At 37.4% G+C, this 27,340-nt stretch overlaps 2 protein-coding genes across 3 annotated transcripts in view; both read left to right on the forward strand.

The window, feature by feature from the left end:
- Positions 1-14,018, forward strand: part of gnai2a (guanine nucleotide binding protein (G protein), alpha inhibiting activity polypeptide 2a) — a 65,574-nt gene extending 51,556 nt beyond the window's left edge. Inside the window, exons 4-9 of the mRNA XM_079856846.1 lie at positions 4,359-4,519; positions 9,350-9,478; positions 10,770-10,899; positions 11,543-11,696; positions 12,706-12,923; positions 13,009-14,018. Of these exons, the coding sequence (XP_079712972.1) occupies positions 4,359-4,519; positions 9,350-9,478; positions 10,770-10,899; positions 11,543-11,696; positions 12,706-12,896 (765 nt within the window). The 3' untranslated portion in view covers positions 12,897-12,923; positions 13,009-14,018. The remainder of the gene's footprint in view (positions 1-4,358; positions 4,520-9,349; positions 9,479-10,769; positions 10,900-11,542; positions 11,697-12,705; positions 12,924-13,008) is intronic.
- A 5,305-nt stretch (positions 14,019-19,323) lies between these two features.
- inka1a (inka box actin regulator 1a) lies at positions 19,324-22,596 on the forward strand. Of its 2 annotated transcripts, none has more exons than XM_079856848.1 (4): positions 19,324-19,409; positions 19,904-20,137; positions 20,298-20,346; positions 21,552-22,596. In XM_079856848.1, the coding sequence occupies exons 3-4, from the start codon at positions 20,344-20,346 to the stop codon at positions 22,473-22,475; spliced, it is 927 nt and encodes a 308-aa protein (XP_079712974.1). In that variant the 5' UTR covers positions 19,324-19,409; positions 19,904-20,137; positions 20,298-20,343; the 3' UTR covers positions 22,476-22,596. The 2 variants fall into 2 exon arrangements, with proteins under 2 accessions (XP_079712974.1, XP_079712975.1); XM_079856849.1 differs by lacking the exon at positions 19,324-19,409 and adding an exon at positions 19,714-19,762.
- The last annotated feature ends 4,744 nt before the right edge of the window (positions 22,597-27,340 follow it).

Consider the following 27,340-nt stretch of genomic DNA (forward strand, 5'->3'; position numbering starts at 1 on the left):
TATTCTTTCTGTTCTGTGTCCTGTAAAAGACAACAGATCAAACATTGCACAATAAATCTTTTATTCTGCTAAGCACCGATTCTCAAAACTTGCAAAGTGTAAGGGAAAAAGAGAATGAGCAAGTGAGAGTGTTACAGTAGCTTGCTATCTAGGATGTCTAGAGAACAGCCTGAAGGCAGCAGTATGTTCAGTGCATCTGATCCACCTGAGGCTTTGGAGAAACACTGATCTCTATCAGCACAGATTTATCCTCACTATATCTTAGAATCACTGATAGTCTAGATTTACGGTCATTCACTGAATCTACAGGGTTAACTGTCTGAATGTAAGGAAGTAGGATGAAGGAGTCTCGAGACAGCATCTTAAAAAAGCAGCACTCATGATGCAGAAAATGAAGTGAGGAATATGGCTTCTTAAAAACAATACAGATTTTTTCTTTTTTTTTGTAGCAGCAGTGTGTAGTTTAATTAGACGGGTGAAGGGAGAGATGGATTGTGTTTCCGCTCTGGGATTAGAGCTGTGAAGTGCTGTGAGAGAAGCTAACAACATCTCTCCATCACGTTTAATTAGTAAGAGAGGGAGATCTGTTGGAGAAATTCCTCAAGTGTGAATCTTTCTTTCTTGTTTATGGTGTGTTTGAGGGATGTGCTAAACTATGTATTTTATAGTCGATAAGTCAGTGGGTTGTCTGAACGACTAGTTGATTAGTCTGTTAAGGAAACCCTGTAAGCTAGTTCAAGCTAATTTTCCATAGACTGGAGCGAGACACCCTAGACTTCTCTCGAGTTATTGCCATCTTTTTTGGTGCTCTTTAATGTGGCGTGAAAAATTGCATGAAGCGCAGTTGAACCAATCATCTCTTCCGCTTTACTACTACAGCACGAACTAAAGATGAATGAACATCAGAAGGTATGTTAAAAAAAAGATACAGTACAACTGAATTTACCGTAATCTCATATAGTCGCTCAATCACTGTTCCAACTTAAAAAAAAAAAGGCATCAATAAACGGCTTGTAAACAATGTCACATAACATCACATTTACCTCATGAAAGCCATTTAATGTCCAAAAACTCATTAGTCAGCTAGAAAAGCTAGAAGATCTTGTCTAGCTTGTTCAGGTGTGTTTGACTTGTAGTGGCCCTCCAGGACCGGATTTGAGGAACCTTGGTTTACTGCATTAATTAAGAGATTATTTTTTCTTAGAGTAAATTTTCCATGTACTGTACCTGATAGGCCCCAAATAAATCAATATATAGAATTGAATCTAATCAGAATTGAATCCAATTGCTATCTTGTAAAAACCAAATTGAATTGAATTGTGAAATTTGTCAATACCCAGCCCTAGTAAATGTTTTTATTTACTTGAAGCAAATGTTGTCTTTTCCCGTTATTTTCTTGTCAGAGTGCACTAGAATGCTTTGTTTACATTTCTTCTGGGTGAGGATGCCCCCAGGCCTTGTTTACACCTGGTATTAAGATGCTTTTTTGGTATTAAGATGCCTGTTTACGATCGGATCTCAAGTTGATGAGGCAGACATTTAATCCATCTCTTTTGTCCGCTTTCAACCACTTCTGTCCTGACTTCTTCGAGGGGAGGGTCGCTGGGCGGATAAATCTTTGGGGGTTTTTTCAGATGTTTCGATCTAATGGATAAACTAACAGTTCTCTGTAACAATTTTGGTACCATAGCAAAAATCTCTGTATTTAAACATGTCAAAAAAAAAAAAAATGTTAATGATTAATGCTAGTAATAATTATAAGTAAATAATACATTAAAACATTAGCATTGTAGCCTAGCTATTAGTCTCCATGAATAACTGCAAGATTTAAAGCACAGATATCTTTTGACATATATATATATATATATATATATATATATATATATATATTGTCCCAGTGTTTTCCGTGTCTCAAAGCAGTTCAGTTAACAGTAAAAGCTGCTCCACGTGAACTCATCTTTGCATCCGCTTTGAGTTTGGGTCGCTCATAATGAGCATTTGGGAAAGCAACATGTGCCAACCATCTTCCCGAACTTGTAATAAGAAGCACTTATAAACTGACTGTTTGCTTCCTGCGGTTCTCTGCCAAAATAATTGATGATATATGGTTTGAAAATGAAGAATTTAAAGAGCCATAAATATATGTATTATAATTTTACAGTTTTACTGTAATATAAAATTTTTATTTATTGCAATTTAAATCTGTTTTTATCAGAAAAAAAAAAACATTTTCCCTGAATCGTGCAGCCCTGCTGTTTATAGATTTGAGTGATTTCTGACAGGTACTAGAGATCCAATGTATTCCAAAAAAACAAAGAAAAAAAACAAGATAATCTAAATACTCTAGTGGACCTTACAAATCATCCCTCCCTATGTTGGATTTGACTCTGTTACTACTTAACTTTAAAAACACAGAGAATGCAGCGCTGTGCGTAAGACAGGAAGTGAAACGTTGGCCAGTGTACCTTTTAAACCATATGAGTGAGTGCATGTGTTAACCATATGTCACAGTTTGAGCAGTGTGCTTTAGACACGTGGAAAACAGCATCCCTTGGGGCTGATCGCTGTAACTCCTCATTTTTTTCTCTCTCTCTTTTGCTCTCTTCTCTTGAGGCTGTAAATCTTTTAAAAGGCCTGTAACCATTCTGTCCTCTCTCTATTCATATCTATTGGCTTTTTTCCCCACCACCTAGTAAAAGAACTTATAGTATTCCTGTTGTGAAATAGATATTCAAGCATTCCTTGAATTTACAAGCTACTTAACTTCTGAATTGTGAAACACTGTGCTTTTTCACCTTTACAGTGTCTGTAATCTACAGTAGCACACAGTTTAAGAATTCATCACGTTCCCTAGAAGTGCAGGGTCGGTTGTGTCACACGTCTCTCAGCCCATCACTTCTGCTCATGGCTCCCATGTTCCGCCCCAGGGCTGACTTCCTGTGACCTAGTTCATCTCTATGATGGGAGGGGTTTTGGCAAGAGACAGATATGTAGGTAGACGGTTATTTTTGTAGTTCTGAGAGAACCGTTGAGGAAAACGTGTGGGAGACAGACAGGAAGGCAGGCTGCAAGACACTCGTTAAATGGATAGAGACTCAGACATGATTGTAGAACCCCCCCCCCCCCCCAAAAGCACATATACACACATGCACACACGGCAAAAACGTCTCTCCTTCCAGAATGCCACCATGCAACTGGTCTGTCCTCATGATAATGGTTGTCTAGGAAAAGCAAATATCCGATATTTTTTAAACAATATTTATTTCTACCGAAATCTCTTTTTTACCGTAAGAACATAGAGTTGTGAGAAAATAGAAACTGTCAGATCTGCGTCATGTGCGTCAGGTCTTAAAGTGAAACTCCGGTCAATTTTAACATTGAGCTCATTTTTTTGTCAATTTGGAGTGCTGTCAATACAGAGAACAACGACAAAAATCGGTGTTGCCTACACCGTGTTATCCTCTTTTAAAAATTTGCACCCTGTTGACTTCAATGGGGCAATATTTAAACCTGCTTTTAGCCTCTTAACATCCTTGATGTGTCATTACAAGTGCACAGGTCATGTGAGTGATTCCTTCGGAGTGAACGCGGGTCAATCTGACTGCAGTAGATGTGAAAGAAATGGATAAAAATGATGTTATTTAAGCCAGCGCAAATACCTGTATTTACATCCTGTTTTCGGTTTAAGTCCAAAGTAGTCGATTGCCGAGTTCACGCGCGTGATCATAGGTAACTAAACCTATGCGCGTGAACTCGACAATCGACTACTTTGGACTTCAACCGAAAACAGGATGTAAATACAGGTATTTGCGCCATTTAAGTCAACAGGGTGCAAATTTGAAAAAGAGGATAACACGGTGTAGGCAACACCGATTTTTGTCGTTGTTCTCTGTATTGACAGCACTCCAAATTGACAAAAAAATGAGCTCAATGTTAAAATTGACCAGAGTTCTCCTTTAATGTGAAGATTGTTTAAGTTCACTTAAATTAAAATTGTTATATACTTCATAAAGCCTATTAAATGTTAAAATTGATAGCTTTCAATTATACTGGAATGTTGAATGGCTATAATTAATGGTTAAAATTGAGCAAAAAAATCTATGTAATCGAGACATCATTATTGTTATTGGTATCAGTGATACTGGACTGCATTTATAGTGCTTTGTTAAAAGATGCCATTAAACAAATATTTAAAATATACCATCTTTGTTGTTTCTACATTACTTTGGAGATTCAGTGTGAAATTCAGTGTGAGATTCACACATATATATGTGTGTGTATGTGTGTGCTAGTTTATGTATATTGGTGTGTTAATGTGCATTAGTTTTAAGGCAAATATTTATTTGTTTGTTTTATAGGATGATGCCCGTCAGTTGTTTGCCCTGTCCGGGGCGGCGGAGGAACAGGGCATTCTGCCTGACGACCTGGCAAATGTCATCACCAGACTGTGGGCTGATGGAGGGGTACAGAGCTGCTTCACCCGCGCCAGAGAGTACCAGCTCAACGACTCCGCTGCATAGTGAGTTCTCTCTCCGTTATTGGTCACAAAAGATAATGACCTATGACCATTCGTCAATATTCATGGCAAACAAATATCATAGCACATAATGCTCAGCCTGTCAGATGATAAATATGCATTTACAGATGGAACAGGGTGGTGCACTATAGCATTGTGGGTATTTTTCTTGGAATATAAACGTATTCAAATATTCACAAGTTTTATATAGACACCAAAACCACTCTGCTATTGGTCAAAATTAATATAAGTGTATTTTTTTAATGAACGGCTAAACTAAAACTGACACCTACCCAAGAGTCTCTTTAAATTCAAAATGGATAGAAAGATGAAATTGTGTGATGAGAGTGGGTAGGATCAGATCGATACGTCAAAGCAAGCAGAAACTCTGGCATTAACAGTTAACGGTCCGTTGAGAAACCAATTGCTGTTAAATGGAGGGTTGGCCTGGGTCAGGATTTCCAAGAATTTTCCCATGCTTGATACACTCAGAATCAATCGGGGTAGGCGGAGCGTTCCCTCACTGGGGGATCACAGTCGATTTGGCCTTGAATTAGAAAATTAATCATGATGTCATTTGTTGGTGGGAAAAGAGATTGCGGAAGGATAGAGGGAGTTCTAATCTTAGTTTTCATAATATTTAGTTGTGTTTGCTAGGTTCAGCAGATGTTTATGTGAGAGGTTTTACAGCCTGTGTGTGGGTGGGTGGAGAGAAGTGTGGTTTTACAGAGGCAGCCACTCCTTCCCCACCCTCAGAACAGAGGCTAAAAGGTCTGTCAAAAAGAAAACCTCTTTTTAGAGAGATGCAGTCTATAGAAATCATAATTAGCTTATGTTAAAAGCAATAAATAAAAATAGAAACCCTCCACATACACACTAGCATTCAAAGGTTTGGAATCAGTACTTTTAGCAAGGATGCATTAAATTGATCAAAAGTGACAGTAAAGACTTCATAAAAGAATATAGATTTTTTTTTTAATCAGTTGTCACAAACTGTTTTCAACATTGATAATGCGATATTAAATATACACACAGAGTTTTGGCATTATGTATAGAAAATCTGTCATTATTGCTAAATGAACCCTGACAGGATACTCTCATACTGTAAATGAACCCTGACTTCTCATTTTATGTGAGAAGAAAGAGATTGCAGAGTGACATGAGACAATTGGATGACACTGGGCGATGGCTCAGAATCAGAATTCAAATTTATCCCAGAAGTGTCTAATTGAGTATAGGCTGGCACTTTGTGAAGACGATCCATCTTTGTTAGAAACCTGCCAAAGTTAGAAGTTAGAAGCACACAGTTCTCTAGAAAACCAATGTATGCTATAGCGTTAAGATTAACTGGAATTGGAACATATTTTTCTTCCCTGAAATCTTCCCAGCCTCTGAACCAGAGCCAGACATCCAGCACAGCTCCTGTTCCAGTAAAAAAAAAAAAAAACAAGACAAACTTCCTGTGCATCAATGAAAAGACCATATTTTTTTTGTCTGTTTGCACAGATCTTGCCAACACACTTACTGTGTTCAGATTCAGAATAACAGTACCAGTAGTGCCTACATCAGTAAATAGCATGCACTGAATCCCATCAGATGTTTTATACTGGTGTATTATTTTAAACAGCTACTGTATTAAGTGCCTAGCGTTGGTGTATTGTTCTCATTAGATCCACAGCTACAGTGTCAGACTGCACTCTTGGCTTTGATAAACTCTAGCTGCGTTTATCAGAGACATGACTTTAATTCCCTGAACCTTAAATGATAGCATGTGGTCATTAATCTCTCTCTACACACAGTCAGCACACCCCTTTGTCCTGCACCCTACAGGCCAGATCTTTCATTGCATAAATCACAGCACACCATGTACTTAAGTGTGAATAATAGAATAAATAAGTCTTCAAGAGAGCCCTCCTTCAAAACAAAGCTCACTCAAGCCGAAATGTTAAACTAAATGTCTTTTTTTCAGTGTTTTGGGAGAGGTAGGGGTTGGGGGGTTTGATTTAGGTAAGAACTACAAAGGCAGCTCTAAGCCATGCTTTGTGAAGAGGGATTATCAGCACTTTTCAATTTGATTTAGGTTGTGCTTGATTGTTTTAATGCCTGAGGATTCCAGTGGAGTGCGAGTGTCTGCGGGGATCCACACAATATTGAGAGACCGCTCTCAGGACTGATAAATGTTTAACATCTGCTATATCGAACAGCCTCCACCAATCCTGTTTACACCTGGTATTAAAATGCGTTTTTATCGATCGGTCAATGCTGCTCTCCGTATGTTTTTCCATCATCTCCAGGCGCATTCATATGTAAATAGCGCAAGCTTATTTTGTGCATTAGATTGAAAGATCTGAAAAAACGCATACATTTACCTGCCCATAGACCCTCGAAGAAATCAGGACAGAAGTGGATTAAAACACCAGGTGTAAACGGGTATTTGTCTCCCTCGTCTACTTGTTATCCGATCGACCAAAACGCATCTTAATACCAGGTGTAAACGGGGCCTAAGAAAGAACGAAAACAACTTGGAGGAACTTATGGTCTTTGTGATATTGAAAACCTGAATTCTTGGTTCGTCTTTGAACCGTACATTTGAGCTGTGGTGGGATTGTACGGCATTAGGTGGAGCAATAACATTCAGTGTTTCTGGCAGGAGTTCTTGCCTACGCAGCTTATCCAAGCTGTGTTACTGTGAGTCTTTATCAGCCTTAGATTGGCAGCTGAATGAAGATCTGCATTGTCACTCTCGCAGCCTCCGAGACTTAGGCGGTTCGTCTGCTCTCTGTGTGCAATCGTCTGATCAGATTTCCAAACAGTGTTTTGTGTAAGAACATCTACAAGGCCTATTCAAACCCATGCTGAACCTGAGAGACAGAAGTGTACAATACTTTGCATTATATAAACCTAAAAAATATTTGACTTGTGTATATTTAGAGGTGCTTGGGTGTCTGGAAAATTTGTGCAGTCAAAGTTAACTAGTTAACTTCAGGTGTAAAATATTCTTAAGGAATAATTGACGACAGGCCGTTGAATAATTCGAAAATTAATGCACACCAGAGGTGGTAATGCGTCCGCAACGTGAATTCTCCATTGCTAATTCAAAAACGTAATTTTAGAGCTAGTAACTGAGGGTTCAGCCAGTGATAGACTAATGCAGTTAGAGTTAGAGAGAGAGAGACGTGTGAATGAACTGAATGAGTCTGTTCGTCTCTCAACAGTGTTCAGCTGCAGTGTCTCTACTAATAGCGAAACTAAGTTTATCTGCTCCAAGAACAGCACCGTTATGTCCTCGGTAGTGAGAGATGTCATGTAGCTTTTAGGTTGCTAAATATTTTACTGAAAAAAATCGTCGCACTGATAACACTTTTCTGTGCGAGTGTGTGTCCATACTGTATGTGTGCGTTTGAGTGGAGAGCGGGAGAAAGAGAGTATGTGCATTCCGTACATAATAAAATGTAATTTTGTGGCAAAAACATGGAAATAATTTGTCATTTTTATCCTAGTTTGTATTATATTTGCTTTGTCAGTGTGGGTTATGGTTCTTTTGCTGTTGTAGGCTGTAGGGAACTTTGAAATAACTGAAATCATTTGGCGAAGTGATGTGGGACTTTAATGCGGTCAAGACCTGCCTGGAACTACTTTAGCCGTGCGTTTCCCTGAAATAAATAGAACATTAGTCAACCAATTCAAGCATTCAACAGCCCTGTAGTATAATACTATATATGTGGCCGTTACACCTCGGGTACACACACACACACACACACACACACATATATATATATATACAGTGGTGGCCAAAATTATTAGAATGGTAAGTTTTTTTTAAATGTTTTAAAAGAAGTCTCTTCTGCTCACCAAGGTTTCATTTATTTGTTCCAAAATACAGCAAAAACAGTAATATTGTGAAATATGTTTACAATTTAAAATAACTGTTTTCTATTTCAATATATATTAAAATGCAATTTATTTCTGTGTTGGTAAAGCTGAATTTTCAGCATCGTTACTCCAGTCTTCAGTGTCACATGATCCTTCAGAAATCATTCTAATATGCTGATTTGATGCTCAAGAAACATTTATTATTATTATCAATGGTGAAAACAGTTGTGTACAATTTTTTTACAGGATTATTTTATTAATAGAAAGTTCAAAAGAACAGTGTTTATCTGAAATAGAAAGCTTTTGTAACATCATCACTACCGTTCAAACGTTTGGGGTCAGTTTTTTTTTTTTTTTTTTTTTTTTGGAAAGAAATGAAAAATAATAATAATTTTATTCAGCAAGGATGCATTCAATTGATCAAAAGTGACAGTATAGACATGTGTTATGTTGTAAAAGCTTTCTATTTCAGATAAATGCTGTTCTTTTGAACTTTCTATTCATCAAAGAACCCTGAAAAGAAATTGTACACAACTGCTTTCAACATTGATGATTAATAATAAGAAACGTTTCTTGAGCAGCAAATCGGCATATTAGAATGATTTCTGAAGGATCATGTGACACTGAAGACTGCAGTAATGATGCTGAAAATTCAGCTTTGATCACAGGAATAAATTACATTTTAAAATATATTCAAATAGAAAACAGTTATTTTAAATTGTAAATTGTATTTCACAATATTACTGTTTTTGCAGTATTTTGGATCAAATAAATGAAGCCTTGGTAAGCAGAAGAGACTTCTTTTAAAACATAAAAAATCTTACCGTGCTAATAATTTTGGCCACCACTCTATATAGTCATTTTATACAGTGGTGAACATTGAAAGGGTCTAGTTAGAAGGAAATGCTATTATTTAAAAAAGCAAATTGTTACATGTACCATCCTGTGTGTGTTTTGCAGTTATCTGAATGACATGGAGAGGATAGCCAAAGCAGACTACATCCCAACCCAGCAGGACGTGCTGAGGACCAGAGTGAAGACCACTGGCATCGTAGAGACACATTTCACCTTCAAAGACCTACACTTCAAGTGAGAAACCTCTATGCACATGAATGTCTCTTTCGCTCTGATTTTAACAGATTTTTTTATTCACACTCTCTATTAGCCGCGCTAACGTGTGTTCACACACATTCGCACTTCAAACAACTCATCTGCCATATCGAAACAGCCTCCACTATTTCCGTTAGCTGGCAACACCCTCTTTAACCCTCAATGGCATCAAGGAATTAATTCCATGCCATCCATGTGTTCTGGCCTGAGGTTTTGGGATTAATTTCTCTTAAAACTGTTGAGGGCGTTTGGTTTTAGGAGTTTATGGGATTTAGCAAGGCTGGGATGATTCTCTTTGAATGAGTCGGCTTTAATCTACAGAAGAAATGTCAGCCCGACCTTTAGAAAGATCAAACACAAGCCAGCTGTCCAAGATGGTCTATTACTTTATTTAATGACTTGTAAATCATATTACGTATCTTGTGTAAAAAAAAAAGCCACACAAGAGGGAGGATGATTATGGAATTTCCTAGAAATGCCAATGACGTCTTTTCCAGGTCCACACGGTTAAAGAGACAAATGTGTGACTGACAAAAATAAATGACTCCTGCAACTGACTGGAAGTCCCAGCTCTTCCATCCTCCCTCCCAGTCTCATCCATTCTGCTTTCAACCCCTCCATTACCATAGAAACAAAGCCCAGACTCAAATGTCAACAAATGCCAGTGACACATGTGAACCGTCCGGACCTAAAGAAGAGGAAACGACATGATAAACCTCTCTAAGGGCATCAGAACACTGAGTCGGCAACCTCAATATTCTGCTGCCAAAACATTGAAAATTTCCCACAAATTTCCAGTAGATAAAAACAAGCTCTGGGAACATATGGTTTGTGGAAACTAGATGTGACCTACAATGAGGAATATTGTCATCATTTACTTGCCCTCGGGTCATTTCTATTTTGTCAAACAACATCATAAAACATAATAAGAACAGTCCATACCACGTGTACCTTATTTCAAGTCTATTAAGCCAATACAATAACTAATGCTATTGGTTAAGACATGGTTGGAGGAGCTTTATGGTATGTTTTGATTGTTTATGAATGAAATTCAGAAAATGATGACAAAACTATTCCTTTAGGACAGTATGACATATTGAACAGTCTCTATTACTTTTGCGTCAAATTAAAATAATCTGTCTGCTTATTTGGATGATTGTATGTTCTGTCTTGCTTTGTTGGTTGTTCAAGGCATTTTTGTCATTGATTACTTGTACATTTGTCTGTATATACTGCTGGCCATTTATGTGTCTCCTCTCTCTCTCCATAGGATGTTTGATGTCGGCGGCCAGCGTTCAGAGAGAAAGAAGTGGATCCACTGTTTCGAAGGTGTGACGGCCATTATCTTCTGTGTAGCCATGAGTGCGTACGACCTGGTGCTGGCTGAGGATGAAGAAATGGTGAGATCCTCTTAGCTTTTTCCCCAGAGCAGTTTATAATTCATGAAACTATTAAGAATCAAAGAGGCTGCACTTCTGCACAATTTGTTTTGTTAGTCAAGGTTTAATTTAGTTCTACGTGACCATGTTTCACCTTCTGTATTGTTAGAATTAAATACGCTGCTTTTCAAAAGTTTGGGTTTGGTAAGATTTTTTTTTTAATCAAAGGTAGTCAAAACAGTAATATTGAAAAATATTATTCCTGATTGCAAATCATAACTCCAGTCGTCAGTGTCACATGATCCTTCAGAAATCATTCTAATATGCTGGTTTGCTTCTCAAGAAACATTTCTTATTAATATCAATGTTGAAAACTGCTTAATATTTTTGTGAATACATGGTTTTTCATGATTCTTTGATGAATAGAAACTTCAAAAGAACAGCTTTTTTTTTTTATTAGAAATTTTAGTAAAATTATAAATGTATTTACTATCACTTTTGATCAATTTAATACACAAGTACTAATTTCTTTCTTTAAAAAAAATAAATAAAAAAATCTCTCTGACCCAAGCTTTGGAACGGTAGTGTAGTTGCGTCATATTGTTCAGGCTTTCATTCATCAATACAGGCCTGAATAATGAACCGGTTCTTAATTCCACCACAGAATCGAATGCACGAGAGCATGAAGCTCTTCGACAGCATCTGCAACAACAAGTGGTTCACCGAGACCTCCATCATTCTCTTCCTCAACAAGAAAGATCTGTTTGAGCAGAAGATCATACACAGCCCCTTGACCATCTGCTTCCCTGAGTATGCAGGTACTATAAAACAGACAACTTCCCAATAAATCATCTAAATCAAGTGCACAAGTGCTCCAGAAGTGCTTTTGAGTGCTTCACTTCAATAAAATGCAAGCTCATTGCTTTACCTATGCATTAAAGAAAACATGAAATCAATACAGACCTTTTTAGTTTCTTAATAATTGTACCTGGTCTTTTTGGGCGATACAAATAAAATACATTAATCATATTAAATTGTTAATATTAATTTATTATCATTTATATTAGATTATTGTAGCATTAATATCAATAATGCATATTAATAATCGGATACAAAAAAAAGTAGTCGCATTTATGGAGGGACAGAAGCTCTCTGATTTCATCAAAAAGATTTGTGTTCAGAAGATAAGTCTTACGGGTTTGGAACGACATGAAGGTGAATGATTAATGACCGAATTTTCATTTTTTGGGTGAACTATCCCTTCAACCAATCATTGCCTACTTTTCACGATCCAATCAAATGCTGAGAAATCTGTCCTACATTATTTCAGGCTGAATGTTCGTTTCCACACTGAAATGCATCACATTACAGAAGTTAAAATGTGTTGCTAATGTCATATTCATGTTGTCTTTGAAGCATGCACATATTCCATGTGAAAAACAGACCAATCCGAACCAGTTTAATTCAGGCATTTCCAGTCTTTGTGAGGCTGTTCACTTCAAGTGCTCATCAAGGTGTTTATTCAAATGAGGTCCACTTTGGGTGTCCATCAATGTTGATATCCAAAAGGCCAGCAATTCATTATATCCCATGCGGAGTAGTGCATGCGACATCGATCTAAAAGCAAACGGCTTTATTGATATCCATCAATTGGAAGAGATCATGTGTCATTTTAATGATCAAAGTGGGAATCATCGTGTGTATTTTTCGATTTCATGTTGTTTTCCAATTTTTCTGGCTCCCTGTCTTTCACTTATTTTCTGTCTTTCCGTCTCCATCCTTCCCTGCTGTTTTCTCATTGTGCTTTGTATTTCCCCTCTCGACAAGGTGCTAACAACTACGACGACGCCGCCGAGTACATCCGCACCAAGTTTGAGGACCTGAACAAGAAGAAAGAAACCAAGGAGATTTACCCTCACTTCACCTGTGCCACAGACACCAAGAACGTGCAGTTCGTTTTCGACGCCGTCACCGACGTCATCATCAAAAACAACCTGAAGGATTGTGGGCTCTTCTAGAGCATAAAAACAGGAAGGTTATTCGAGGTAAGAAGAAATGCACAAAAACCAGTGTCCGGTCTAGTTGTACTACTTTGCTTGGCATTCTAACTTATTTCTCTTCCTCTTTTAGATTACTTGAACAGTTTTGATGACCAGAGGAAGCAGGGGTGGAATACGTCCCGGGCAAATGCTCTGGCCAACCACGACGACTGATAGCTCAGAGGAGCCCGACACAATTTCAATGATTGCCAACAACCTTAGCCTCTGACCTCCCTCCCTCTGGACACCGTCCCATCATTGTGTTTGACATTTAATATCTGTATTAATAACTCCTTGGGCTATGACACAAATCGCCAACTGTTGTATTATCCATTGTCCATTTGTCTTGTTTATTTTCTGTCCTTTTGTTCATTTTTTTTTTTTTCTTCCCCTGAGTAATAGCAGAGGCAACAAAATGTTTTATATGATACTTTCATTTAACTCTAGGGAATATGATGTGCAAATTTTATTGAACTTTTAATTGCATAATGCTTATTTTTTAAACAACCAGCAGGCATTGGATATAGAGTATGATTGAAAAAGGAAAGCGCTTTTTTTATGATGTTTACATGACGTCCTTGTTGATAGCAAATGGAAAGTTTCCCTGCATGATAGAAGATAGCAAATATATCAATACAAGTAATCAGTTCACATCAGCGTAACATTCCTTTTTAAAATTAAATAAAAAAAATTACAAAAACAACAAAAAACTATAAAAAAGCACAAAAAAAAGCTTCACAAATGGAGAAAGAACTGCTAAAATGTAACTGATATTTAAAGTATGTACGTAACAGTATCTAACAATCTTTTTTCTTCTTTTCTATCTTCTCATTCCTCTTTCTAGCATTCTGTTTGTGCCTTGACTTCCGTTTACAATGGACTTTATTTTCTCTCCCAGTTGTCCTACTGTACGTAAACATTTCTGCACCAGAAATTTCACACCATGTAAGAATAAATAGTGATTAATAATGGAAATCTAATTGAGAAAAAGGGTAGTGGTTTTTTTTTTGTTCCCTTTTTTTTTGGTAAAGAATAAAGTTCTTTTGAAAGTCCTATATAATGATTTAATTTAAATAAAAGTTCATTCACTAGATGAAGCTCTGCCAGTTGTGGTTTTTATTTCAAGTGTACATTTTGTGGAGGTTAATAAGTTCACTTCAGTGGCTGAATGAATAATTAATTTAATATCCAATCGCAGTAATTAAATACACATTTAAGGACTTGCTGTAGGGCATCAACTGGAACATTTTCTAATTTTAGTATATTATGCTTTAGCTGAAATTGGCTAACCATTACCTGGAGAGGTCTGTAAGAACATTAACTAACTTAATTATTTAAGAACATTAAGATTAATTTCTAAGATCAGACAGCTGGAAGATAATGCTCGTTGCTGAATTAAACAAGTATCTGCGTCCTGTTACTGTCGAAAGACAGAAAATCTCAGGTTAATTAATCACCGTGTTCGGAACATATGCTTCTCAAAATTATAATTACACTCATCTGGAAACGTCTCACACACTGTAATCTAACCTGGGTCTTGAGCTTTTCCATTAAACCTCTACAAATGAATGGAAAATATGGTTTTAAGATCTTAACTAAATTAGTGTTTGGAGAGTGAAATAAAAGTCGGTGACAGGCTTCAGCTCACCATTACGCCCCTTGTATGCTGTCTTTTAAGAGCTGACACTGTCATCTAGCGGCTGTTTTTTGAAATGGCACCATATAACTTACTTAGCCTATTATCAATCTTTTTAACAATTAAATCTACATAATCTCGCTTCTCATAAACAGATTTGACCCACCTTGTCGTTCTGATCTAATGCTGATGGATTCTCAGTTCATTCAGCGTTAGTGTGAGTATTGAAAAGATCACAAATAAACAAGAAAAAGTGAGAAACAACAAACCTGAGAAACCCATTTCTCAAATTAATTTCCAGCTCACCTGCCATTCAATAGAAGTTCAGTGAAATCTTATGTTCGACAAACTGGTGTACTGTGTACACCAAAGAATGAACGACACTTGTAACTTATATTAAAAGTAAAACTAGCATACTAAGTAAAAAAAAAACACTCAAATAATTTCCAAAATAAAATGTTCAGTGGTTTAGTAAATTATTTCCCTTACAAAAAGTAAAGCTAGAAAGCGTTTTTATGCGTTCCAATGCGATGAATTAATTTGTGTGTGTGTGTGTGTGTGTGTGTGTGTGTATGAGCGACACCGATGCTGACGGTTGCGAATCGCTCGTTCAGCTCCACGCGCGTGCGCGCCGCATTTTGCGCCATTTTATTTTATTTTTTATTTTTATGTAAAATTGCGCGACATATGATTTTTTTATTGTGTGTGAACTGGTGACTGATGTAGAAATACTAATGGTAATAGTATTTTGACAGAAACTGTAATTACAATAAATGATTGTACGGAACATAATGTTTTTTTAAATAATTTGTATGTATGTAGGCTATATGGTAGGCCTACTGTTGAGCTGTGTAAGGTGCTCCCACACCCCACACCCTGCTTTTAATAATTTAAATTTTTTTAAATTTTTAATTAGAATCTTGAATCGCTACACAGCCAGGTGTTGTCGCGTTGTATGTGTACAGCAGCAGCAGAGCTCCTGTGATGGAAAACAACCACAAACCAGGGCTGTGAATCCCAGAAACACTCAACACGCTCTTGTCTGAGAATACAGACACAAACAGGTACATGCATCTGTAGGAATAGTGAGTGTCTATTATTAGAAAAAAACTCATCTGTAGGCTGATAGGAAATGCTCACTGTGGTGGTGGTTGTAGCCTACTTGCTGTGGGTTTAGTGGTGACCATTTCAGTGCTATATTTCCCATCAGGCACCTGAATGGTGACCTCAAACATGGTGTCATCAGACACATTCTGGCATGTAGGAGAAGAGTTTTTTTTTTTTTAGATGTCAGGCTCAAACCATTCATGTGGAAACGGTCCACGATGGCACCTTTGACAACAACATGGTGCTGTTGTTGAGTGTGATCATTTAGGCCTATGTATAATGGTGGATAGTTGATGTTCAGCTTTGACTGTTGAATTCATAGTAATGATTGTGATGATAACATTGGTGATTGTGCAGCAGAGGGTGACAATGGGAACTCCAGCCGCCATGGTGGAGAAGATAATGGATTTATATGAGAATAGGTCACAGACTGGAGAGTTATCGTTTACATTCTGCACTAAAAGAGAAAGAATAATGTGAACGTCTGCATCACTTCTCTGAAAAGATAGTGGCTCTCAACTGGTTGGTCGTGACAATGCTACTACAGTAAATGCAATGCAATATTCTGCAGCAAAAAAGGCATTAACATTTAAAACAAAATATTTTTTTCTTTCAAATTGCGTATTATGCCACAAGTTCCTCTGTCACTTAACAATTTGGCTAATACATAGGCAAGTGTGTGTTTTAGTATTCAGTATTCAGCTGGTAAATCACACTTTTGCTGTGATTGTCCAGTTCTGTAGCCAAATACAGCTGTCCAACAGATTGAAAAAGCTGGGCAATGTGATTATTGTGGAGGGTAATTGAAATAATCATTTAAAATTACATTTTGAGCATAATGGACCATTTATGAGAATTTAAGTAGGGATGATCCATATGATCTCACCTCCGACTTGATCAATGGTGAAACCTGAGTCTCCTCCTGAGATGGCCAGTCGGAGGGAGTTAAAGGGCCAGTCTCCATCGACTGCATTCATCACTGACACGACTGGCGTCTTCAGGGACGGGCAGCACCGACGGACCCACAATCTGAGGGTCAAACTCATTTACTGGGGTGACTGTGATCAGGATCTGGATTTCGGCTGGAGAGAAAATGGGACTGGAATCACTTTTGACTGCAGTTCATACAGATTTGAAATGCATTTTAGTTCTTAAACTTACATGGGTGAATTCAAAATGTCAATTATTTTGTTAGTTTGTCAGGGAATTTATTCCCAGAGCTGGTGGCACTTGATTACAATTTATTTATATTCATTTGGTGTCATATTTGTACATCTTAGATACATAGATATTTAGTTAATTTCATCTGAAAATGTAATATATATGTATATGAAGAGTTCAGATGCAAAACCCTCTAAGTGCCATCTGAAATTTTCTTCTAGGATGATCATTTTTATAAAGCTTGTATATTTAAGTTAAGTAATTTCACTTAAATGACAATTAAAAGGTAATTTGCAGGTAATTTCATAGGTAAGTGAAATTATTGAACAATTATTGAATTATTATACAAACTTGATAAAAATGATCATTCTAGAAGAAAATCTCAGATGGCACTTCTGAATATATATATATATATATATATATATATATATATATATATATATATATATATATATATATATATATTATAATTATTTATGAGCTTTGTGACTTGTTAGAGCAGGGTTAAAGCCAATGACTACCATCAACTGTTTGAATCCCAACATTTTTCAAAATATCTTCTTTTGTATTCAACAGAAGAAATAAATTCATACAGGTTTGGAACAACATGAGGGTGAGTAAATGATGACAACATTTTCATTTTTGGATGAACTATCCCTTTAACATCAGAAGATTTTATGCATAGAATATTCTGGTTGCTAAAATCTGTATCAGATCTGTACCAGAATAAATCAACATACTGTCTTACCAAAGACTTAGTAGCCACAATGTGTATTAAAAATGCACTGCTGAATTATTAGATTTTGATACCTGTCAGATTACTGTATTCAATACATTTGCTCATGTTCAGGTGACCTGGATGGTGAAGATGTCGGTGGGATTGATGACGGGATCCTCAAACACAGCAGCTGATGGTGTGACAGAGAGGATCTGAAACTCCAGCAGGACGGCTCTGAGAACAGTGCTCTCCAACACATCCACCCACGCAGGCAGGTGAACGCAAGCCTTGAACAGATCACAGATCAGTCATTAAACCTGTCATAGCCACTTCTTCTTGCAAAATGACTCAGTGAGGTCATCTAAGTGATTGTAAAAGTGTAATTATAGTTTTTACATGTGGATGTACTGTCCCTGCAGTACATGCTTCATGGTTTGAGTTTTACAGCTGTGGTGACGGTTGTACTGGGAGTAGTTGTAGCTCTCACTGAGAGTAGAACAAATTTATACAAAGAAAATTTTACAATCTGGAAGCATGTGCATTTTGTTTCACTGTTAAAAAAGTTGTTGCTTATAGGGGGAAAAAATCCTATAGCCTGTTAAAGTACACTTAGCATACGTAAAGGAACACAAAATATTGAATCATTTCTAGAACTTTAATGGGATTCTGTAATATTATAGGCCTATTAAATCCACAATACATTAATATAAGTCCATATAGTAAAAACCTAAAGAAAGTAATTAAATAAATAAACGTAATTGTTCTATTTCCAGTAATTGTTTTGGCAGCTTTTAAAATGTAATTTTGCATATTAGAAAGTCTTTGCATATTAGAAAGTCTAAATATTGCAAATATTGCTGGTAATATTTAATTAATGGTACACTGGTAGAACTTACCTATATACAGGGAATTCTGTGACAGGACACAACACACATTTGCTGTCCATATTTTTCTATTTAGAAAGTGCAGGTAAAGTTTAGATGAACTTCTCTCTTTATGCACTTGGAGATTGGTAAATGTTATTTTTACACTCCCTTGGTTGCTTGGAAGTCTGAATTACTTACTTAAAATTAGTTTAAGGGTCAGTCTGGTCTTGCTAAACTTTGTCCTTATTTTTATATAGATGGAAAGCAAACTGATTGTAGACCTGTAGGTTACTGTTGTTATGAACACTAACTTTAAGCAGCATGTGTTGGGTTATTTCTGTTCGGCAAATGGAGAAACAAATCTTGAAGACATGCCCGGGTTGCTGATCTGACTTATAGTAAACTTGTGCATTTAAGTTTAACGCTTCAGGAAGATCACTTTAACAACCAGGATCAAGTGGCCATTTATAACACAATGGGTGGATTCACAGGTTTAGGCAATTGTCCACACTTTTTCCTATATGTAAACTAGTTGGCACATTTCAGCTTTGCATCACAAAAGGATCAACATTATTGTAAAGCAATGTTTTTGTGTGCAAGCCTAATCATCCAAACACTTCTAATCTCTGACCTAATGTGTCACAGATTAGGTTGGGAGAAAAATAAAGAATGGAAACATGAATGGGAAGATTCTACTCTAATTACAATAAACACCTTGACAGTGGTTCTGTTCGCTCATCAACCCCATGTGGCTTTGTGGGAATTTCGTTGAATTAGTTGAGAAAATAATATTTTCGCAGAGCTAGGCTAAGTTTATTTTCTGAAAATGCAAAAAAAAAAAAAAAAAAAAAAAAAATTGGACGATGCTGCGTTTTCTCCGACCGCCAGAGAGCGCTGCTCAACACGCCGTGAATCTCACTTACTCTTACTCTTCTGAATGTCGTATGGACAGACATTCACACATTACACATTACATACATTTCAGTTATGCTGATAACAGCAGGGTAAGTGGATTTGAGATGTGTCTGCGTACATCTTTAACATATTTAAAGATGCGAAAATGGGATTCTCAAATGAGCAACTTTGGGCGAAGACATTAATGTCTCCTGGCAGCCTATTTTTTTACAGTCTATGGTTCGTATATTAAAGCTGACGATGGTTTTCTTATTATTCAACATTGCTGCTAAACGGTATAGATATTTTTTAAAGCTTAAATTTGTCTTTTATGTTAAAATGAACAAGGTATTTATTAACAAATTGTATTGTGCACCCATCAACAGCACGACATTTTAAGTTTGCCACTTCAACAATGCTTGTTTCCTTGCCTTTCGTACCAAGAATAGCAGTAAAATTGAAAGTACGTAAAATAAATATCTTACGTGCTTATTTTTAAATAAAACAATTATGCAGATAGATAGCTAGAAAGAAAGTCTTGTGTTGGATATTTTCTGTGTTTTGTTTTTTTGGCATCACTGAATATTCTCATAATTTGAGCGAGGGTGGAAACGAGCGCTCAGATTTCAGGCGAGCTCTGATTGGCTCCAGCTGCGATAATTTGATTGGTTTGCGCCGCGATGCTGCGCTGTGATTGGCTGAGACGCGCATGCTAGAATGACACAGACGTACATTATATGAGCTTGTCTGCAGTGAGGGGCTCATGATCTGGAGTTTGAGTCACAACAGCCACATCTGCACTGCCTGGATTGTACTGATTTTGTGCTTCACAACAAATGTAAGTGCAAGACTTAGTTCTACATTTTTTTTACCTGATAAAAGTTACTTCTGTTTTCCTAATTATTAAAATGCAAAATCATTATTGCTTTATTTAACTTTTTTTGCTTTATTTTACTTTTGCAAAGCATGATGTTTCATAAAACATTTTTCTATTTCAGGAGTATTTAAAGCTACTGGATTTTTGATTGCCATCATTCCAGAATCATGGTAAGCATGCCTCTAAATCATCACCTCTCCACACTCGTTGGACTTTGTCTTGTTAATTACAATAGATTGTTTACTCTGTAGAACTACACTGATTGGTCATCACTTTACATTATGTGCAGCAAAGGATTAGTTATTGTGAAGTAATGTCCGTTGCTGAAATTTTAGCATATGGAATGACATCTGGACCACATGCCAATCTGTGCATATAAACAATGCCAGTCACTCGACCCCGTCTGCATGCTATTATTGCTGCGTTCACATGGTATACACACTGAGTTTCTGAGCTGTTTTGTCAATTTATATACAGATTTCAGCAAATATGTTATAAAAACAAGATCTGTATCTGCCCAAAAAGCCAGAAAAGTTTCCCAAAGAGGGAAGATGTTGGTGTTGGCACTCACAGTTTGGAAAATACTCATGCATTGGAGTATTTAAGACAGATGAAACAGAATTAGGCACTTGCATTATTGTGCTGGTTTTGTTTGTGATGAGTTATTAGAAATTAATATGCATTTGTGTGACATCAAACATGGCAGTAGTAGCATTTATTGGTTAAGTTAGGAACTGCGATTTGTTGTCAATAGAGAACCTTTTGAGACTGTTAATCTCAGACTTACAGTATGTGGTCATATTTCTATTTTCCATATTTTATTTTACTGTCTATGAATAAAAGATGTAGCTTCACTCTTGAAAGCAAGTATTTTGTATTGAAATTGCAATTTACTCATTTCATCCATTTCAAATGAGGAAGCTATTGCTCTTCCATTTCTTGATTATGATTTGTGTGTATGTTTGTGTGCATGTTTCTGACAGCATGGATGGAAGGTGTGGTAATTACTCTATTGAAAAGATATATTTCAGGTGTGGCTAGTAACAGGTTTATTCTAACTGATTGGTAGTAGTCATCCATCCATTTTGATAGCTGGGCGTGAGTGTGTCCACACCATGTGCATTCATCGGTTGTTCAGTTTCCCTCTATCTAGAATAGAGTGGTTTTTCAGCTCCTCCAGATAAATAGAGCCATGCCCTCTAACAGTGCAAGTCCAAGCCTGTTTAAGTCAATCAGAGGAAAACAAAACCAAAAGGAGGGTGACCCAAATCTTTTATCTTCTGATTGTAGCTTGGGCTTTATTCAAATATAAGTATGTTCATGCATTTCAAATTTTTTGCACTGTTTCTTACTGTTTCTTTCTGTCTCTTTGCAGTTGTGTCTACAGGAATCTAGTGACTGTCTGCGGGAACAGATGCGTTATATGATGCGATCCCTGCAGGATCTAAAGCATTTGCGGCGGAGCTGCGCAGCGCCCCCTGTCGGACCTCCAGTGAGGTTGCGTGCATGCAAGCAGCTGATAGCCCAACGAGAACGGCGAGCACGCTTGAGGATCAGCGATGCCAGTGAGGCGAGCAGTTACGACTCTGCCTGCTGTCTGTCCAGCTCTCTGGAGGAGGAGGACACCGCCGGCGACCCATCGGCTGTTAGCTCACCGAGCAGCGAGCGGAGTCTGGAGTTTGATTCGGGTTACTCTGAGGCCTCCTGGCAGGATGAAGGAGTGGTGTTACGGCGCGCCAAAAACATCCGCGTATCTTCGTCTGCGTGTCTTCGCACCAACCAGGCGGCCAACTCCAGAGTACGTCCGAAGTCAACTTCCGATGCTTGCTTGGAAAGTTGGACGGCGTTCGAGACCGCAAGTGACCCGGATGACTGGACTACGTCACTACTCACCCGCGGGCGTAACCGGCAGCCGCTAGTGCTGGGAGACAACAGCTTCGCTGATCTCATTCAGAACTGGATGGACTTACCGGAATGTCCGGAACAGACGGAACAAAAGCACAGTTCTGGACGCAGTTTCGCTAAAGACTTCATGGTAAATGTCAAACGGAGGATAGCCGGGATTTCGCGGAGTGCTGATGGGCGAAGAAAGTCGTCAGATGGTACAAAGCTGAGCAAATCAATTATGGCTCCCAAACGACTTTCTTGCCAAGTTGACGTACAACACAAAATGCCATTCTTCTATAAATCTCACACAGGTCTGAACGAACTGGACACAGATTTCTTCAAGTTTACAGCACTCATGAAATCTGGAAGCAGAATGCCCATTGTCTGTAATGACATTATTGGGTACATATGACTACAGAACTGGACAATATCTAAATGGACAATATCTCCAGGAGAGACTAATTATTATTTTTTATAATAAGCTTTCGAAATGCTATGTAAAATGCACAAAAATAAAAAAAATTACAAAGTCATACTGGTCATTGCATTGCTCTTGGTGGCGGCCTCAATGAGCTCGATGAATGAAAGGAAATTCATGCAGCTAACAGGATTTTCTGTTCGCTCAGCCTGTCATTATCGCAAAAAAAAAAAGAAAAGAAACAGACAGGGTCCAGACATGAAGACAAGGGGGCTTATTTTACCCTGAAGGGGTTTATTTTGTGATAATGACCGGATGTGATAACCGGTGATAATGTACATTATCAAGTTTATACCTGTATTTACACATACAAACAGTACAATGTTTTTTTTTTAAAGAAATAAATACTTATATTCAGCAAGGACACATTACATTGATCAAAAGTGACAGTAAAGACATTTATAAAGATTTCTATTTCAATTAAATGCTGTTCTTTTAAACTTTCCAGTCATCAAGTAATCTTAGTTACTTATTTAATCTTATACAAAAATGTATCAAGGTTTCCGCAAAAATATTACACAGCCCAACTGTTTTCAACATTTATAATATTTAGGCTAATAAGAAATGTCTTGAGCAGCAAATCAGCATATTAGACTGATTTCTGAAGGATCATGTGACACTGAAGACTGGAGTAATGATGCTGAAAATTCAGCTTTGATCACAGGAATTAATTATATTTCAAAGTATATTAAAATAGAATATATATATTGATGCAAGCAGGACAAAAAAGGTTATTTTATTATATTTCAAAACATGTTTTTGAATGTGCAGTGTCTGTACTTGTTCAGTTATAACCTTTAACCAGTTTTTGTTATTGTGAACAGCTGAAATTATTTTTAGCAACTTACAGCAGTGGACAGGAACGCAGTGTTCCTTGGACTACAACTTCTTGCTTTTTGGCGTCTCTGGAGTGGAAAAAAGCAGAAAGATCTTTAGTAATGGCAGAGAGGCTGTATCAACACATATCTCAGGTGGCCCCAGCAGCTTGTGTTAAATGAGGTAACCCTGCTTGTGTCCCTTCACGACCCAATAGGGAAAAATCTGCAGCAGCTGGTTAGAGGGTGAAGACGTTGACTTCAGCTTCATTAAGCTTTAGAGTGCCTCAGTTATCAGACTAATGCCTCCTGCAACACCGCAACTTGTGCCAGCTCATATGGATACGTCTCCTTAAAGACTTATTAATCATTTTTGGTTTGTTTGAAAGACTTGCAGTCACAGATGGTGACCGCAGAGTCATAAAAGAAAATAAAACTCCTATACTGAAGGCTGTTCTCACCGTATGATGTCAGAGTTATTATTTTTGAGATAATACCAGGAATTAATGACAAATGCGTTGCAGCCTGCTATATTTCTGTTTTAAGTGTTACAGTTAAGATCACAACTGACCACGTAAGGTGAGAGAGAGAGAAATACTAAGTACAGTATCAGTATGTTGTTTATCTCTGCCTTTTTGTGGAAAAAGTGAATTATTGCGGCAGTGAAATCAGGCCTTATCCTTTAACAGTCTTAAGTTACCATGCTTATATAAAAAACTATATTTAAGGGGTTTTCTTTTTCCATTGAGGTTACATGGAACAGATGGACAGAGTTTCTGGTGTACAAGTGGAAACAGGGAATTGCACTTAGAGCTTAGTGGAATACATAACGGCCAACAAATTCCTTGCCAGAGGTTTTAAGAATATCCAGGAGCCTCGTGCTTCACTCCTTGGAGAGAATTTTTGCAATGTGACTTCAAAATACATCCAAAATGATTTAAATAACTTATGGAGAAGAACAAAAGATTCATAGAGCCAGGTCAACTTGAATATATCATTTTTCTACATAGAAAAAGGGTGCGTGTGTGTGTGTGTGTGTGCATATATAATGTTATTTATAGATTGTGATAAGTTAGTGCTAACCTTTCCTCCTATAGCCTATGTATTTATAATTTATATTATTATTTTATTTGTGGTCTAATATTTATAGTAAACAAATTTCTTAGTTTTGTGCAGTGTTCAAAAAGTTCACCTTTCCTTTCCTTTCCTTTCCTTTCCTTTCCTTTCCTTTCCTTTCCTTTCCTTTCCTTTCCTTTCCTTTCCTTTCCTTTCCTTTCCTTTCCTTTCCTTCTCTGTCATAGTTTGTAGATGTGTGTATTTGTAGTGTTAAAGGCCCCAAAAATGATCTACGTAAATATGCAATCACTTGTAACTACACAAGCTCATTTTCACTTGTTGTTTTCCCAAAACGAGCAATTCATAAATCACTGCATGCAAGCATTGCAGTTTCAACATTGCCATTAGGCGTGGAAGCTTATTTCCGCCATGGAACAACAAATGTAATTGCGACATTTTATCTCACAATTCTGACTTTTTTCTCACAATTGTGAGTTTACATCTCTTAATTCTTTTTTTTCTTAGAATTGCGTGATATAAAGTTGCAATTGCGTGTTATAAAGTCAGAATTGTGTGATGTAAAGTCGCAGTTTCAAGATATAAACCCACAGTTCTGACTTTATATCACGCAATTGTGAATTTTAAAGTCAGAATTGTGAAATATAACAATTTAAAAATTTGTAAAAAATTGCGAGTCATAGTCAGAATTGCGAGATATAAAGTTGAAACTTTAAATGTTTATAGCTAACTACCCGAATTATAGCACATCTGGTTCAATGGCACAGACATTTGAATGTATCACTATTTTCACCTTGAGGACTGAGGTTTGTTACTGCCAGAGTAAAGTTAAGTAAAGTTTCGCGTAGCCAGACATTCAGACTGACTGCAGAAGGTCTGGACTCCATCACAGCTGGCCAAGATCTGACCGACATGTAAAGCAAACAACCACAGTTCGTTTTGTTCAGCTTCATGTTTGTAAAATGTAGAATTCAACTAATAAGATGATGACTTTGAGACTTCTGAAGTGTTTTCAATTTTGTCAATTTTCAAAGTGTCCGTGGGTGTGACGTCTGAGGCTGAGACTTAGTTTAGTAACTATGTACAACTGTACTGTATACACTTGCAATGCATTCGTCAGGCATTTGCGTACTCTGTGCTTGTTTGTAGCCTAAGTCTGACAGATTCTTATGTTTTCACAAAATGTATTTATGAAAATGTATTTAGACTGATCTGTTGAGCTGTTCTCAATGCAATGTTCTCAATGCTGGAGTTCATGTGAAGAGCCCCTGGTGATACTTCGAGCAAAGTTTCATGTTGTGTCGAGCCTTCTTAGTGTTTTAAAAATAGCGATTTTTGATGCTATCATAGAAGTGCCCCAAGCACTCCCATTCAAAAGGCAGTTTGACCGAAAATGAAAATACGGTCAAACTTAAAAGTGGCGTTTCCATTCTAATTATGCTTTTAAACGAAAGTTTGCCTCGGGTAGATTAACAAAAAGACCCTAGATTGCATTTCAGCGAGAGTTACCCTTTAAGATTCCTCACATGCATGGAAGCTCTATTGGTGGTGTTTGCCTCCTGTGTTTTAAAAGCTCTAGTGCAAAAGCAAGCGTTGAATGTGTGCCAGCTTTTACAGAGTGTAAGTGTGTGTGGAGTGTGTTAATTGAAGTAAATGTGTAAGTGTGTGAAGGGGCCAGATGTCAGTGACTTCAAACATTGAACAAGTCAACTCAGACCAGATGCACAGAGGCAGAATCATCACCGCTGTCTGTGTTGGCAAACACTGTTGAGAAGCTCCCAGTTCTTTTCAAATACATCTGAAAGTAACAACAGCACACGACTGCCACCATCACTGTGTGTTTACCACGATGACTGACTGTGTCCCCGTCACCCTAACCCTTCCGAAACTGCTATTGATATATTGATATTCCACAGTCTTTGGACAAAATTTGGACATTTTTCAGTGTATAAACAACCGTTGAATTCTCAATGCTGGTTGAGAGAGGTTGTTAAACACATTGTGAACATCTACAATGGAAATGTGGGCTGACTCTGGTGGTCATATATCTTACAATAGAGTCTGAATTGAGATAGTGGACAAGATGTGCCTCATTCAACAGCAGCCAATCAGCCAAGCATTTCGGCAACATCTGATGACACAGAGATGTCACTTTTAGACCGATGTCCAAGCGTTAACGCCTGTGTCAATGGGGCAGTTGACCTCCAATGGTAAACACCCTGCTTGTCTGTTTAATAGGTTTAAGAACTAGATAAGTAAGAGGAAATCCCTGTTCTATTTATGTAGTGGGTGTTTTTCCACAATTCCTTTGAAACTGGAAAAATAAGCCTCAAGACTGTAGTGATGCACCCAGGAAATGACATCGAACCGTTGGAACGTTTCAAAGAACGTGACTGGTGAATTAGGTTGAATTAAAAGCAAGGAAGGAAACGTGTCCGGACTCGCCAACTAATGCTTGTTGTCTGTGTATGCGTCGGCTGCTATTCATGAAAAGAAAACTATCCTATTTTTTTTTTGTGCGTGTCTTTTCTGTTCATACACCCCCACTCGCCCCTCTCATTAAAAGCGGAGTTCACCTCCTAAATTAGGATCCTGGTCCATAATAGTCAGTCAACCAGCCGCTAATGGCCTGGCAATGTCAGGAAAATGTTAATGCACACATTAGTGCTTTGTGTGTGTGTGTGTGTGCAGATGTGTACATTACTGCTTCTACATGTTCTTCACTGGCTAATTAGACATCAGTGCATTTGGGCTCACTCGAATTATACATTTATATATAAAAGCTTTTAAAACACACACACACACACACACACACACACACACACACACACACACACACACATGATGTGAGCTACATTTTTAAAAGAGAATGCACTATATTAATACACTGCCATTTGAGAGCAGTAATGC

The sequence above is a fragment of the Squalius cephalus genome, assembly GCF_949319135.1.
Source record: "Squalius cephalus genome assembly, chromosome: 22".
In the NCBI taxonomy this organism is placed as follows: domain Eukaryota; kingdom Metazoa; phylum Chordata; class Actinopteri; order Cypriniformes; family Leuciscidae; genus Squalius; species Squalius cephalus.